Consider the following 15226-nt stretch of genomic DNA (forward strand, 5'->3'; position numbering starts at 1 on the left):
CAGAGGTGGCACTGGGGCAGGCATGGGCTCAGGCCGCTTCTCGTGGCCCAAGCTCCAGACCTGGCCAGCAGCACAATGCAAGCTGCTTGGACTCCTGACAGCAGCAGAAATCAGGGGCGGGGGGGCAGGGTGTGCCCCCTACCCCCATGAGTAGACCATGATTAGGAACAGGGGTGGCAACAGCTTCTTCCTTGTGGGGCTGCGCTGCGGGTGGGAGCCAGGCAGGCTCAACTATGTGGGGCAAGTGGCAGCAGCCCAGGTGGCGAGAAGTAGCACTTAGAGGGGTGGCTACAGGGGGCTAAGGCAAATTTTGGGGTGGCTATAGCCCCCCAAGTGCCTCCCCTTCTTGGAGCACTTCACTCAGATGCCTTTCCCCCAGGAGCCCCTGCTGTGGGGTGGGCAGGGAACACATATCTGGAGTGGGGCTCCTGAGGGAAAAGGCAGCAGAGTGCCCTGAGCAGAGGCAGCACTGGGGAGGGGCTTAAGGTGCTACAGCCACCCCAAAATTCGCTTTAGCCCCTCCCCGCAACTCCTGCCACCACCTGCCCACTCTGCATAGTTGAGCCTGCCCTGCTCCTGCCTGCTCCAAGCCCAACACCCCCACAGAGCAGGCAGTCTACGTCCGCCCCACGCACAAATCAGGGTGGGGGCACATGCCTCCCCATACCTCTGCTGGAGGTGCACGTAACTGCAAGGAGCTGCACCCCCTGGACAAGCTGCTCACAGCTCTGTCCCACTCCCCGCCCCGGTGTCCTATTGGCTGCCTGGCTGTGCAGTGCCCCTAGCCCTACTCCCTTCCTCACTGTGGGTGCCTCAATCTGCCCCCCCCCCACCACAAGCCCCTTCCCTCTCCCATGCCCTTTCCCTCTCCAGACTTACCTACAGGCCGCTCCTCTCCACGCAGCCCAGCTGCACTCCTGTAAATTGGTTATCAGACTGGTATCAGCCGATATGACTGGTTAATAATTGGCTCGGTATCGGCAAAAAAAATCTTTATCGGTGCACCCCAATCATTGTCCTCCTTTCCTTTTTTAATCCTAAAATTTGGTGTGTGCATTTGTTTAAAAAATGTGAACTATTCACAGAAAACATGAATACAAAACACCTGGAGCAATAAGGACTGAAATTAATGAGAAACGAGGTATGCCATGAACAAGCATGCAAAAAGGCTGGGGGGTTCTTTCTTTTTTAAATGTTGCTCTTGATAGAATACCATTTGACCAAAGGAAGAAAAATCTTCAGAGTTTAAAAGTCCATTAATTCTCTTTCATTGGGAAAAGTCAAAGGGAAAAGTTTTGTATGATATGTCTTGAATGTATTTTGCTTAAAAATAATCTTGTCAGCAAAAAACTAAGCTGGATTCTTAAATGTAGCGTTTCTTACTAGGGAAGAGTACAGTTGTAGGGATCAATTTCCCAGTCTTCTAAAAAAACAGGAGGAAATTCTTTTCAATAAAACAAAGATATAGGTAATGAAATACACAGGATAAAAATGCTATTGTACCACAAATTGAACGTTTTCATTCATATCTAATTACCATATTTACTCAAATACGAGGAGGACTCTTATTATATGATGACCTCCTGTAATTAGATTTTATATATGGAAATTTTATAAGTTTGTTATAATTTACTAAGTATAGAATCTAAGTATTGGAAGTTTGCATTGATTCTGTCCCCCTCCCGCTGCTACAGAAGGGAAAAGAAATCTGATGGGGTCAGGTAGCCCGCTGCCCCCCAACCTTCTTTCACTGCAGGCCTTCCTCTCCCTTGCTGTCACACCCTGCTTTCCCTGAACACATGGAATAGAGGGGTAAATTTGAAAACACTGACTCTGAAATAAACACACCTATAATAATTTGCAAATAGGCAAATTATACAGGTACCCACAGACTTAGTCCATCCAGGATTGATGCATTTTACCTTTTTTGAAATTGCTGCAAGTTTTAGCACAGGCACTCCATAAACACACTTTCAAGCAGCACTTTTATACCTATAGTACAAATTATACATATTAACCCAAGGCCAAAAGGCTAGTGATTTATTATAGTTTACTGGGCTGGGCCCCAAGAGAGCCAACAGCATTTCAAGTCACAGTGACCTCATAGCTCAACACTGCTCAGTATGTGTGTGTACTCCTGATACATGCCCCAACAAAGGAACCATGTGCTAATTAGCCCCCACTCATGACTAGAAAAGGGTGTTCTTGTCATGAGTCCTGGGATCCTCTAAAAATGTATATGCAGATGAGGCATACAGCAACCTGGTCTAGCTTCATCTCATGGAGGATGGGGACACATTAATCATATGCAATAGGCTAAGAGAGAGGGTGACAGAAGGATTTTGGGTGAACTGTTTGGGTCCCTGTTTCATGATATTTGCCAGACATTGAAGGCTGGTGAACAAACAAATTGCTGGAAATGGGAAGAAAGTGAAAAGGAAGTCAAAATACATTCAATGTAGTGACACCGTGATTTTAAAGAGAGTCAACAATGAGTGAGACTGAGCATAATGGACATTACCTTGTATCATATTTAAATAAGCTGTACTAACCTACCCTTGTGGTAAGTTCCCATCTATATGTTTGCCCAATATGGGCATTTTACAGCCACACTCAGTGTTGGCTGCATTTAATCAGCTTTATAGTTGGTTTCTATTACTGAGCACATGCTGTATTTGGCAGCAGTTTAATGACAGACAACATATTTAATGAGGTTTTCTTATACCCAAATGCTTCCCCCCACCCCCCATACTGATTGGGGGAAAATACCTTGTCTTAACTTCAAGTAAATATAGTATTATAATGTTCTTTATTGTATTTGTTTTGGAGTGTATACGTACTATAAAAGGGACTTTAAAAGCCTCAAAACTACAAGCAAATACCAAAACTTCCTCAACCAAAATTAATACCATCCTTCAAGCAAAAACAAATAAAATGTTTCAGTATGGTACCCAAAAAGGTCAAGAAATTAGGCCTCTGTTAGATTACCAATATGAAGTGAACCCCGAACTGAACACCCTTCACTCATAACATCCTGCCACAATTATAGCCTCATAAGCAGAATTCTAACCATGCATCTTTCATACTGTGCTTCCATTTCTACTGTTTAGGACTTAATGAAGCAGACCTGCATGATATATAGGAGCCTCAGCTTGTTAAGTTATGTAAATAAAAAGCAATTACTTCCCATTTTCATTTCTAATAGTTAGCCTCAGCTCAGTAAATATTGATGCATCTGAAGTTTTAAAATGACATGGCTACAAGTAAGAAAAATAAGAAAGAAATACAATAATTGCTAGGTCAGCTCTTGCAAATGCTTCTGCTGCAATTTCACCCCCTGACTGTTCTTCCTGACTAATAATTTATTAATCACCAAAATCTGCTCTCCCAGTTTGTAGCTCAACATGGTACCATGCTGCTGCTAGATTAACTACTGATAAATTACAAAAGCAGAGAAAATTCAGTGCTGTACCTTTTCCCCCTCTAAAAGACTGGCAGATTCTTATGCATCCTTGCAAAAAATCTCTACTTTTATCATCAGTGATACATTCCTGGGAAATAAGGAGGGCTTGGTATTATGCCAATTGCCAAAGACATGGAATAGCTGGATATCTCTGGAATAGGTGCCTAGGTTCTAACTAACTCAAGGATCCAAAAATAATCCACAAGCAAAATGGCAGCGTGACTAGAATGGACTTAGATCATCACTGATGTATTGTTAAACAGCAGAAGCGAGAACATCACATCTGTATATACTTTGAACTTAGTCTGAGAGGAAGTCCTAGAATTTACACTACATCATCATACCAAATTGCTACATTAAAAAAAGCACTTAAAGATGCATTAAATACATTTTATAAGTCTTTTCTCAGGTTTTCTTAAGAAACAGGAACCCAATACCGTCTGTTCATACTCAGAAGAACAGAAAGTGAGTTTTACAACAGACTGTCCAACAATACATGTTTAGGATACTTTTAAAATCTAGTGTACCTAAAGGAAATTAAGCTGAAACTTAACTAAAGCCATCACTTGGAAGTTTATTTTCCTAGTAGATTAGACTGAGATATTGGTATGATTAAGTGTAAATGCAACTATCCTGATGTTACCTTTGGTTTGAGTGAAAGACCATAGTACTGTAGGGCTTCTTGTTCCATATTTATCCATGCAAACATCAACCCAGACAACACCAATGGAAAGAGAGCTTCATATCTGAATGCAAAGTTAATCGACAAATATAATTAATTAGTTTTAATAAACTGTAATAAATATCAATTATACATAGATAGGTACTTTGAAATGTATTCTACTTTTTATCTGAGCTTGAAAAAAACACAGAAATCCATAAACACACAATTTCTAAGAAAACCTGAATGGCTTTGGTCAAGTGACTGGGGATTAAATAATGCACAGTAGGGTAGGAAAAAAGAGGACTGCCTCTGTTCTGGCTATTTTTTTTTTCCTGGTGCTGCACCATTGTTTGTAAATATACAGCCCAGATTTTCCTTTTGGCATGGAGTTTTACAAAAGAAAATACATAAATAACATTTTTAAAAAGAAATTAGACTTAAAAAATTAAAAAGAAAATTTAAAAAACCCACAGGGAAACTGCTCACTTGGCTTCCACTTCCTGAAGAACCAGAGCTATCTGGCTTCCAAGACAGTATTTAAAGTCCAGCCTAATTAGGCAACACCTAGAAATTATATCCAGTGACTCCTTGGGGACCAACATTGTATGAAATTCACTTGGTGATATCATTCCAGGTGCCAATGGACAGGGGGTCACATCATAAAAAGGCCACATCACATTTTATAACATTAAATAATTTCCACAGTTATGAAAGTTTAGTCTACCCTAATGCAAGTTTGACATCTATCATTAAGAGATGTAATTATTCTATTGCTAACAAGAACTTATATATAGTGCAAAATCCCTGAGTTTATCAGCTGGAGCTAACCGCAAAACAACAGCTTCTTCATTCAAAGTAATAATGTAGATTTAAAGAATTTTAGTGGTTATGACTGCCAGTCACTACCACAAAATCTGACTACCAACTATGTAAATTCAATTAGCAATAGTTAAGTCTTCGGTGGCATTCATGGAAACTAATACTTTTTTTCATTTTCAAAATAAAAATAGTGCTTCAGAATAGTTTTAGTTGCTTTTAAAAATATTTTGAGTTTTTTAGAAGTAAAAAAGGAACATCAAAGGATTAATAAATATATAAAATGAACAATAATATAGTATTGATATTAGATACACTCCCTGGAATGCAATTTCAAACTAGAGTAAAATCATTTGTTGAATACTTGTAATTCTACACCATAACAATCAACAGTTACATAGTCAATACTACTGGCATTAAAAATATCATTTATATTATAAAGTGAAGCAAATGGAGTTTTTAACATGCATCTGATGGCTTAGGGTAATGGTATGGAAAACACTGTTCCCTTCGGGTCCACAGTGACTGGGCACTGTATAGGTTCATCTGCTCTGTTGCCACCACAATTAGCCATTGTGATCTTTCAGGATCACCTGCTCTGTGATCAGGGTAGGTGCAGCTTACGCACAGAAGGTCTTTAATAGCTAGGTGAGATAGACCACCAACTCTGCAGCTGCTGGAGACCTCCCTCGTCTGCTCCACTGGAGTGGGAGGCATTAATCTTTCCTCACACAGACTAGTTCAGAACCTTTATGAACCTTGTGTTAAGTTGAGGATCCTAGACCTGTAGCTCCACTGTAGGGAACCAGAAAGCTTTAAGTCCCTCACTCTGGGGAAGTGTGTGTGGTAGGGGTCACCACTGGAACCAGTGCCAGGAAACAGCTCACAAGATGAGCTGGCAAAAAACCATGCAGAGTCCTGCTGAACCCTGCCTGTGTTTCCTTGGAAACTAGTCAAAACCAACAGTGTTAATCTGTCAAATGAAAAATGTTTTATTTTCCAATAAAGCAAAACAAAATTCAAGCAATTCACATATAACCTCACCTCCCTTTCTCATATCTCACACATGCTTAAAAAAGGCTTGTGAGAAGCAAGAATTCTTGCAGGTGACATCTTTTATTAGACTAACTATATGATTGGTATAGACTGAGGATAGCATTCAGTGCCCTCTCAGGCCTGGACCCAAATAGTTCTGGTTTTAGGGGGTTCAGAAACAGAACTTTTCTAGTAGCATTGAGGTAATGTTGCTATGATGGTTCAGGAGTTATGCAAGCAGCAAGAATTCTTGTGCGTGATATTTTTATTGGACTAACTGCATTGTTGGTGTACATACAGGAAAGCTTTTGGGTACTATAGTACTCTTCTCTCAGGCCTGTTTGAGAACAGACAAGAAGCAGCCACAAATGAAAGACTGGACCCACGTGGTCTCACAAACCCGGGACTGAGATGACAGAGGAAAAGATGTATGGAGGAATGTGGCCAAGATCCTGCAGATGGACATCTTAGCTTACTGGAAAAAGGCCTGGGTCTCGGCAAACCCACTGGAGATTGAAATGCAAAAAGTCTTGGTATAATCTCTTTAAGAACCCTCTATGCCAATAGTGAGGAACCTGCAACATGGGTCCCACAAGTGCTGTGCTGCGAGCAACTCTGTGTATGGCATGAGGCAGATCAGGGAGGGGACAGGCAGCACAGCAGAAGATAGGACAGATAGAGCAGATAAGGCAAAGAAAGGTGATTGGAGTGTGGGGGGCTAACGTGAGGCACACTTGCCAAAAAGGTCAGCCCCCACTGTTCTACACAGATTTAGCCATCACTCTCTTCTTAAGGGAGATGTAATGTTAAACAACACACACCCCCTTTATTTCTTTGTAGCCTGGGCAGTGTGTTTAAGAAGTAGCCTGCACAAAAACTTGGACAAGAAAACAAAAAAAAAATGTAAAAGCACATTAATTTATTTTGGTGCAAGTTTGCATATTACTAAACCCAGGGTACTGAAACCCCAGCCCATGGAGCTGTATTATTTGCTTGTGGGGCTCCCCCAGGGTCTGGAAATTTGGTGGCAGAGAACTAGCAGTGTTAATTACTTCTACTGCCAAATTTCCAGACCTGTGGGGAGCCCTGCAGGCCAGATAACATGGCCCTGCATGCCAGATCACGCTGGCTTGAGCAGATCTGGTTGGCAGGCAGCATGGAGCTGGATCATGGTAGTGCAGCGTGGGGCAGTGAGAGATTGGGATAGTGGGCAGTGCACAGTTGGATTGGGGTAGTGCAGGATTTAGCCCATGGACTGACCCCATACGAGATCCAGCCTTTGGACTGACCACGCACTATTCATCTACTCCATGGGGCTAGAACTAAACCATTCTGTCAGCTTAGGCACTAGGCACTCTGGAGAAACGGAATGAGTGTAATACCAGGAGGATTATGGGAAGGAAGTGCTGCTGATGGAAAAGATAAGCTATGCAATATCAAACACTTTTACAGTTCTTAAATTTTCATATACAAGCAGCACATATATCTTGTCTCAGATAAAACATCAAAATGTAAGAAGTAGGTACCCACCCAGTGCTGAGGAGCAGATAGGTTGACATCAAGGAGAGCAGTATGCTGAGTAATCGCTGGAAGAGAAATGTGGGGCTCAATAATGGCACGACCAAGGAGGAGGCTGCAATAAACATGAAACTAAGTCACTGCCACAAACATGCATACTCTATTACTTAATTAAGAACACAAAATGTTGCATTTATTTGCAAATATTTATGAACATTCACTCTAGACCATACTTCCTCCTGCCAGTTTCCTGAAGTTTGTTTTAAACAAGCTAATCAAAGTTTTCCATAACATTTACTAAACTAACTCTATTCTCTTTCATATTAGTTCAACAAATCTGCCAAAGTTTGGAAGAGCTACAGAAAGCATCCAATTATTAAAGTGTTGCTGTTTACATGTAAATTTCCCCTCTTGCATGAGCATAAACAAGAACATTTTAAGGAAGCCAGTAGTGGCACATGCTGAATCAATTTTAGGCGTCTCATCTTGGGAACTTAAGTTAGCATCCAAACAATTTCATGAGAGAAAAAAAAACCCCACATTCCACTACCAAATGTTGAATCCAGTTATTCATCACATCTAATGGCATTTTAAGCTTAAAGGCGGCCCAGAACAAGAGGGAGTTGCAGGAAAGCTGCTCGTCAGAGCTGGAGGTAAGGAAATAAGCACGGCACCTGTCCTCATTAAGCCCATCGGGTATGACCATTCCTACTCACGATCTTAAGTCAGGAGAGAATCCCTCTCCCATACCTTGCTATTCATGACATTATATCAGATATTAGCCATTAATGGATCTGAAAATTTCTTAGGGCACTCCTATATGTTGAATTCAAGCTGAATAGAAACCAGCTATAAAGTTGTTACACATTTTTAAGCACTAACTTTGTAGCCAGCTAGCTCTTTGTATAGCTGGAAGGACTTTTTTTATGGTGTGAAAACTACTTTGCACATGCAGCCAGTCTAAATTTATTACATGATTAACCAGTTCATTCTGTGATAATTACTTTGCATGTGTGGCCAATCTTTGCGTGCACGCTGGTGTACATCTGTTGTGCAATTAACCAGTTAATTGTGTAATATATGTAACATGTAGCAGGGGCCTTACAGACCTCTGCAATTCCTCTTGTATGTTTGTTTGAAATATTTATAACTACTAAAATATTTCTTCAGAATTTAGAAGTGGCTAAGGCAGATTTCTTACCAATTGTGAAAATTTGGGTTAAAATACAAATAATTTTTTCTTTAACTTAACTAAAACAGTGCAATTGTAAGGAACAGAGGACACATCTGTATTTGCTTTATGGCTATTGTGTGTACCTCTGCATGTTTACGACTGTGATGTAGTTGCTATTACATAACTCCAAATGCTATTGCCAACTGGAACTCTCTGCAGGTCTTCCAGAACCCAGCAATGACTTATTTGATCATATTATCCATAGGAGTACAAGGCAATGAAACTGCTCTTGGGGAGAGTGGGGAAGGGGAGGGTGGAGGAGGCAGGAAACACTTTTGACCCACCCAGAACAAATGTATGCACCAATTTGACTTGGGTCAGGAGTTCTGCTCAAAACTTCAAGGGGTTCTTGGGTGGGAAACTCTTGGACTAAGGAACTCTAAAATGGATATAGGACAACCTTGGCATCTTTAGATATGCTCCAGAGTGGAAGGGGCATTTGAATTAGAGTGGCTCTCAGGAGCTGCTCTAACTAAAGTGCCTGCAGTGCCTCCTGTATTCAGTGTCCTGTGCTTCAAAATGACAGCAGGGGTGTTTCAATTAAAGCCCATCTGATTGTATTTGCTGAATACACGTGACGCTGAGGCTGCTGGAACATACTTATTAGTATGCATCGGAGCAGGTGTTGGGCACATATGTAGATGCCTCCTGTGACCCGACAGATATACATGGACCAGAGGTCCAAATGTCAGAGTGCAGACAGCCCCAATGCTTGGAGTTAAGTGGGATCTATGTAAAAACTGGTGAAAATGGCTACACATTCAGGGAAAGCACTCTCTGCATAGGTGTTTGCAACTTTGCTACTCTCTCCCTCTCTAACAATAAGCACTTGTTTTAAAAAAGCCATTCTGGTCTTTGCGAATTCATACTGATGTCAGGCTCCCAGAGAGAGCAGATGCCAAATCCAGTTAGAGCAGCTGAAAGTAGCAGCTGGTAAGCAGGGGACCCAGTAAGATTGGTAAATCATATCTAGAAGAGGAGTGGATCACAGGACTTCACTCAGGAGTAAAAGTGTATGCCTGTCACTGAACAAGGGCACCCACTGGAAGACACAGCAAGTAAAAGGTACAGCTTCACCCTGGACTACTACTGTAACCCATGTCATTTTTCCCCACTTACAGAACATTAATTCAAGTCTTGAAAAAAGGCACCTGAGGAGCTAAGATTTTATTGTAGGCTTAAGTCAAACATTTTTTCCAAGAAAGTTCCACACTTTCAGATCTACTCATTGGCAAATACATCATGTGCTACAAAAGAAGCAGAAGTAGGGAATGAAACACATCTATGAGGATCAGCAATTGTTAAGGTTAGGTTCTGCTTTGTACTTCAAGTAAGATTTCAGCCAGTAGGGGGGTTATTCTGCCAGTGACCTTCTCAGAAGGAGAGTTAAATGAGCCCAAATTGTGCAGAAGTGATAATGGGAGAAGTCTGGTGCATTCACAGTGCCAGTAAGTCTGAGAAAGGGCATACAATTCAGGCTGCTATCTTACAGGCCAGGGCTGTCCAACTTTAAGTGGCTGGGAGCCACATGCCCATTGACTGCATGCTCCGTGGGCTGCACCAGCATAAGCCATGGGCTCCCTGGGCAGCCTGCTGTGTGGGGGTCCCAACCTCACCTTTACCTCCTCAGCCATGGGTTCCCCCACTACACCATGCACCAAGGGCGGGTGATTATTTTGGGCAGAGGGCCGCTTACTATAAAGGACTGCATGACAGGCAGCCCAGGGCAGATAAATATTCATTTTCTAAATTTTTTCAGGGCCCCGCGGGCTGGATAGAATGACCTGGTGGGCCGCATCTGGCTCCCAGCCACATTTTGCCCACCCCTGCCATGCACCGTGGGAGCTCTGGGCCACGCTGTACCACTTCATCCCCTGGGGCAAGGGCAGGAAGTAGAAGCCAGAGGAAGGAGGGGAAACCTGGAGACCCAGGCTTTGGCTGCATCCACAGTGATGAGGGGAGCAGTGGCTGTATGGGAGTTTGGGGTAACAAATTAACTCCTTGTGGGCCACATGAGGCCCCAGGGCTGCCAGTTGGATAGCCTGCTACAGGCTGCAGTGCATGCAAGTGTACTAATGGCTTCATACCTGTTGCCAGGTTCAGGACTACAGGTGATAACGACCTGTTAGAGGTCTTAACACTTCAGCCCTGCGCTCTTGGGTTTAAATTTGCTACACAAACAGCAACTAACTGCTGCAGCCCGTGGCCCCCAAGCCCACTCACAAATACTTCATCGTATAGAACGGAATGGTTGCTTCAAATACGAAGGCAAAGGTACTACTATAATATTGAACAGGTCTCTGGCACAAGTTCTGCCAAGTATTATTTATTTATTTATTTATTTATTTATTTATTTAAAGTTCCAATTCTACCAACTTTCTCTGGGCACAAGAGGAAAAATTCTAGGCATCTATGTCCTCTCTTCAACTCAACTCCCATTTTGAAAAAGTCTTCTCTTTAGTCCTTTGTGTAAAAATATTCAAAACAAGAGGGAAAGCTGGGCATCTAGCCTTTCACTAAGATTTGTGCAGGTAGACACCAATGACTGGAGTTACTTTCTGCAGTCAGGGTTGTCTTATTGTATGAGGAAAACAGGATAGTATTGTGGTGAAGTGTTCAAGAACAAACCCTAAAAGAAACATGTTCCCTTTAATCTTGCTTAGTTGTATTAATCTTATGTGCTACCATTTGTGCAGACAGAAGCTTGTTTATTAAGAAATAAACTCATTTTTAAATTCAAGCAAGTCTACCAATATCTGAATTCACATGCCCTACAAAACACCAAGTAGTCAGATAAAAGTCAACATTCTAATATTAAACCAAGTTTAAATGTTTGTTCTTGAACTTCAGCAAAAGGTTGTTATCAAGCCTTAAATGGGATATATTTACTTCTGAAAGCAATTCCTACATTCCTAAATTACCATTGTCAAGAACAAATAATTGGGATACGTCTCTGCCAAAACAACTACTGATATCTAAAATTGATTAAAGACATGACTACAAAAGTCATTTTCCGAATAGAAAGTCTAATGGTTTCTAAGTACTACATTTCATACTCCTGTTGATAACTATAACTGCTTAGGGTAAATAATCATAAATTCTTAAAGATAAAAAAGTTAGTTTGGGGTTGTTTTTTTCCTTTAAAATGTTCCCAGGCCTTTAATAGCTAATATTTATTACTATTTGCAGACTAAAAATCCTTTCTAAGGAAGCTCTAAGCAGCATGGGTACACTCCAAATGTCTTGCTATGTTTCAATTAAAATTGGAATCACAGCAGATGGCATTTTCCTGAAACAGTGTTTCAGTTTTCTTTGTTAGTTCTTTTGCATGCAGACTCAGATTGCTTTTTTTTTTTTAACTGCAAGTCAGCAAAAAGAACATTTGTGTATTTATTTCCCCCAAAAGCAAAATTAGAGACATGCAACATATTCAAAACAGAATATAAAGACTACTTGTCAATTGAGGCCTTACATTTATAATCTTGAAAGCACTTTAAACAAATCTACTAAAATAGCCCTGAAATGCACCTGTTTTGTTTTTTAATAACAACTGACAGATTAAAGAAAAAGAATGCTTTTGCAAGATGAAAGATGACATGTTACATTTAAATGTTTTGGTAAACATTCAGAAAAAAAATGTAGCAAAGGACAAAATGAAAGATTTAATGTGAAAACAGAGACCCAACCACTTCCCCCCAACATTTTCCTGAAAGTTATTTGAAAACTGGATTTGGATAGAAGATCTTACCTAGAATTGTCCAACTGACCATTTGATTAATTACAGGCAGCCCCTGCTTGTGCTGAAGACTGCTGTGAGTAGTGTTCACAACATAAGTTGAAAGTGCTATGCTCAGCATCTGTAAAAGAAAAAAACCCAGACAAAACAGTTAATCTAAGGCAATCGCTGGGCTTGTGGTAACAATAGTGAGCAAATAACACTGCAGGCAAACACAATGGTCTCCCTGTCACCCTGAAAAAACAGATGCAATCTGTAGAAAGCAAAGTTTCCTGCATTTGCAAGCAGGCATGAAAGGGTTTGCAAGTCTCTCTCTGTACAGAAGGTGGAAAAGCCCTCAGAGCTCCTTCTTTTTTACTTTACCTACCAATCTTAGGACAAAAAGAAAAAAAAGCTTTACTCACCTTCATATTTGAACACATACAACAAGTTTCAAAAGTGCTTGGTGAAATCCACAGCATTGAATTGCGAATATGTTTTAAAATGCTTTAAAACAAGCATGGCTACCAAAAAAATAAGAGGCTAGAAAAAATTATTTTCTTGAACTAGCTTTTCTTTTAAGGTTGATGTCACTTGAATCACTGTTATACAACAATCAATCATGGCAAGGAAAGTCTTCTATAACCTAGCAAAAGGAGACTTCCCTGTTCATGAACCAAAAGCTTATGATTTTTTTTCCTCAACTAGACTGTAAATAATAATACATTCACAATACTGTGATGGAGACAAAAAGCAAAATTAGGTTTGGCAGCACAATGGGCTAGACACTTTACAAACAAGATTTAAATATTAGAAATTCCCATCTGCTTGTCTTAATAATGAGGATTCTGTGACACTGTATTGTTCCCAAATGTTTTTCTTTCCTCTTTGAGTATCTGTCATTCATACTCCATACACAGTGACATCTAGTGGTGATTTGAAAAAGTATGCCTTCATACTAGGTCACTTTTAGGCCTGATTTTCAAAAGCTATCTGCAGGCCTTATTTACTTTAATCATTTCTAAAGCTTAGGCCACCAGGACACATGAAGCATACTTCTGCATAAGAGCTAAACCCCAAAGAGCTCAGATGCGCAGTTCAGTTAAGCACTGGAAGCTGAAATATTTTTGCAAGATTCTGACCAACTTTTTGACCTGTCCTCCCCCTTTAAAACATCTCTTAGCCAACTTTGAAAACTCATGGTGCCCTAGATCACCTCTGTTATTGTCTTGTCACTGGTGAATTTGAATTTCATGCACTATTTTATATAAGGTATATGCTGCAATCAGAAAGGATGCAGTTTTACAGTGACTTGGGCACTGCCAAAGCTGTTAAATTCCACAACAGGATCTTCAAGGTAGCATCAATGCCAATTTCTGAAGAAACCCAAGTGAATATCCAGAAGTGTTCAGACTAGTCTCAGCTTCCATGAAAAAAATGGAGAACATTCTTCTTTGTGAAGGTAATTTTAACAATGTAAACCAAGAGTACATACTGAAAGCTGGTGTTCGTTTTTTCCTAAAATCTGCACCTTATCTGTGATCTTACTCCCAACAACTTTCTAGGGTTTGTCACAGGGGGTTGAACAGCACTCAAGCACACAGGCAGAGGTTTTACATCAGTGATTCTCAACTAAGGTGCCACAGCAAAGTTATCACATTTACGTATATGAACACTATACTCTTGAGGAAGAGGGGATATCTAGACCAACATGGCTACAACCTATATCCCCATAAACACCTATACATGATTCACAAGATAAACTCAAGAGATTTCATAGTATCAAAATCATTCTGCCCTGTTGTGGTCTGAGTTCTTTGTGCTATTATTTTTCTGTATTCAGGAAAATCGGTGAAAGCTAAGAGCTGGCATTTTCTGAGAGTTGTCTTGAATCTAAGGCGGAAGACTGAGTCTGAAAAGGTAGAGAACCATTGCCTTATACTCTGGGAGGGCAGCAGACCAATTCCAGGTTACATCTGTGTATCTGTTCCTAGTCTGCAGTGAGGAAAATCCCCCCACTAAGCAACCAATGTGATTTATGGCCAGAAGGAAGGGAACAATGCAAAAAATAGTGTGGTGCAGTAGCTACACACAGGACTTGTGACAAGACTGTTTGGCTCCATCCCCAGCTTCAAAATTGGCATCTACTGTGCTCTTAAGACATTAGCTTAGGTTCTCCATCTGTAAAATGATCGCCATCACTTTGTCTGCTTCCACTCAGGGCTCTCAGAGAGCTAACTAAGTGCAGCATTAACACACTAGACAAGGCAAGTCTTTCTGTACTCCAACAAAATTGGCTGCCATACACAGAACTGTTGCAACACTGTGATAAACTAATATTCATTCATTAAAACAGTGGTTTTCAACCTTTTTTCATTTGTGGACCCCTTTGAAAATTTTGAATGGAGGTGCAGACCCCTCTGAATTCTAAGTGTGCATATTCACATACTTTTGATAGATTATAGTCATCTTTCACGGATCCCTTAAACTGTCTTCTGGCCCCTAGAAGTCCATGGACCACAGGTTGAAAACCACTGCATTCAGAAATACAGTGAACACTGCAGCTGCCTGGTTGATAAACTATAAATAACTCTCTCCATCGCTGAAGTCTTGTATTTACTGACTTTTCAAATGCAAACATCTTAACAGCAAAAAGACAAAGCCCAGCTCTCAGTAGGGAACAAAGCGCAACTACAATTGACATTTCTGGTTTAATATGATCTAAAGCAACCTAAGATTTTGTTGGCAATTTTTATCTTTACAGGCTATGGAGAGAGTAAT

At 40.7% G+C, this 15226-nt stretch overlaps 1 protein-coding gene across 2 annotated transcripts in view; it reads right to left on the reverse strand.

Annotated features, from left to right (window-relative positions):
- Window positions 1-15226, reverse strand: part of PIGN (phosphatidylinositol glycan anchor biosynthesis class N) — a 224123-nt gene that overhangs the window by 29079 nt on the left and 179818 nt on the right. For both annotated transcript variants that reach the window (XR_002098336.1, XM_019521634.1), the window contains exons 20-22: window positions 12479-12587; window positions 7509-7611; window positions 4107-4209 (exon numbers count right to left, since the gene is read on the reverse strand). Coding sequence is in view for 1 of the 2 variants with exons in the window: in XM_019521634.1 (XP_019377179.1) it covers window positions 4107-4209; window positions 7509-7611; window positions 12479-12587 (315 nt within the window). In the remaining variant the exon portion in view is untranslated. The remainder of the gene's footprint in view (window positions 1-4106; window positions 4210-7508; window positions 7612-12478; window positions 12588-15226) is intronic.

The sequence above is a fragment of the Gavialis gangeticus genome, unplaced genomic scaffold (assembly GCF_001723915.1).
Source record: "Gavialis gangeticus isolate Ggan-Ray unplaced genomic scaffold, GavGan_comp1, whole genome shotgun sequence".
Classification (NCBI taxonomy): Eukaryota; Metazoa; Chordata; order Crocodylia; family Gavialidae; genus Gavialis; species Gavialis gangeticus.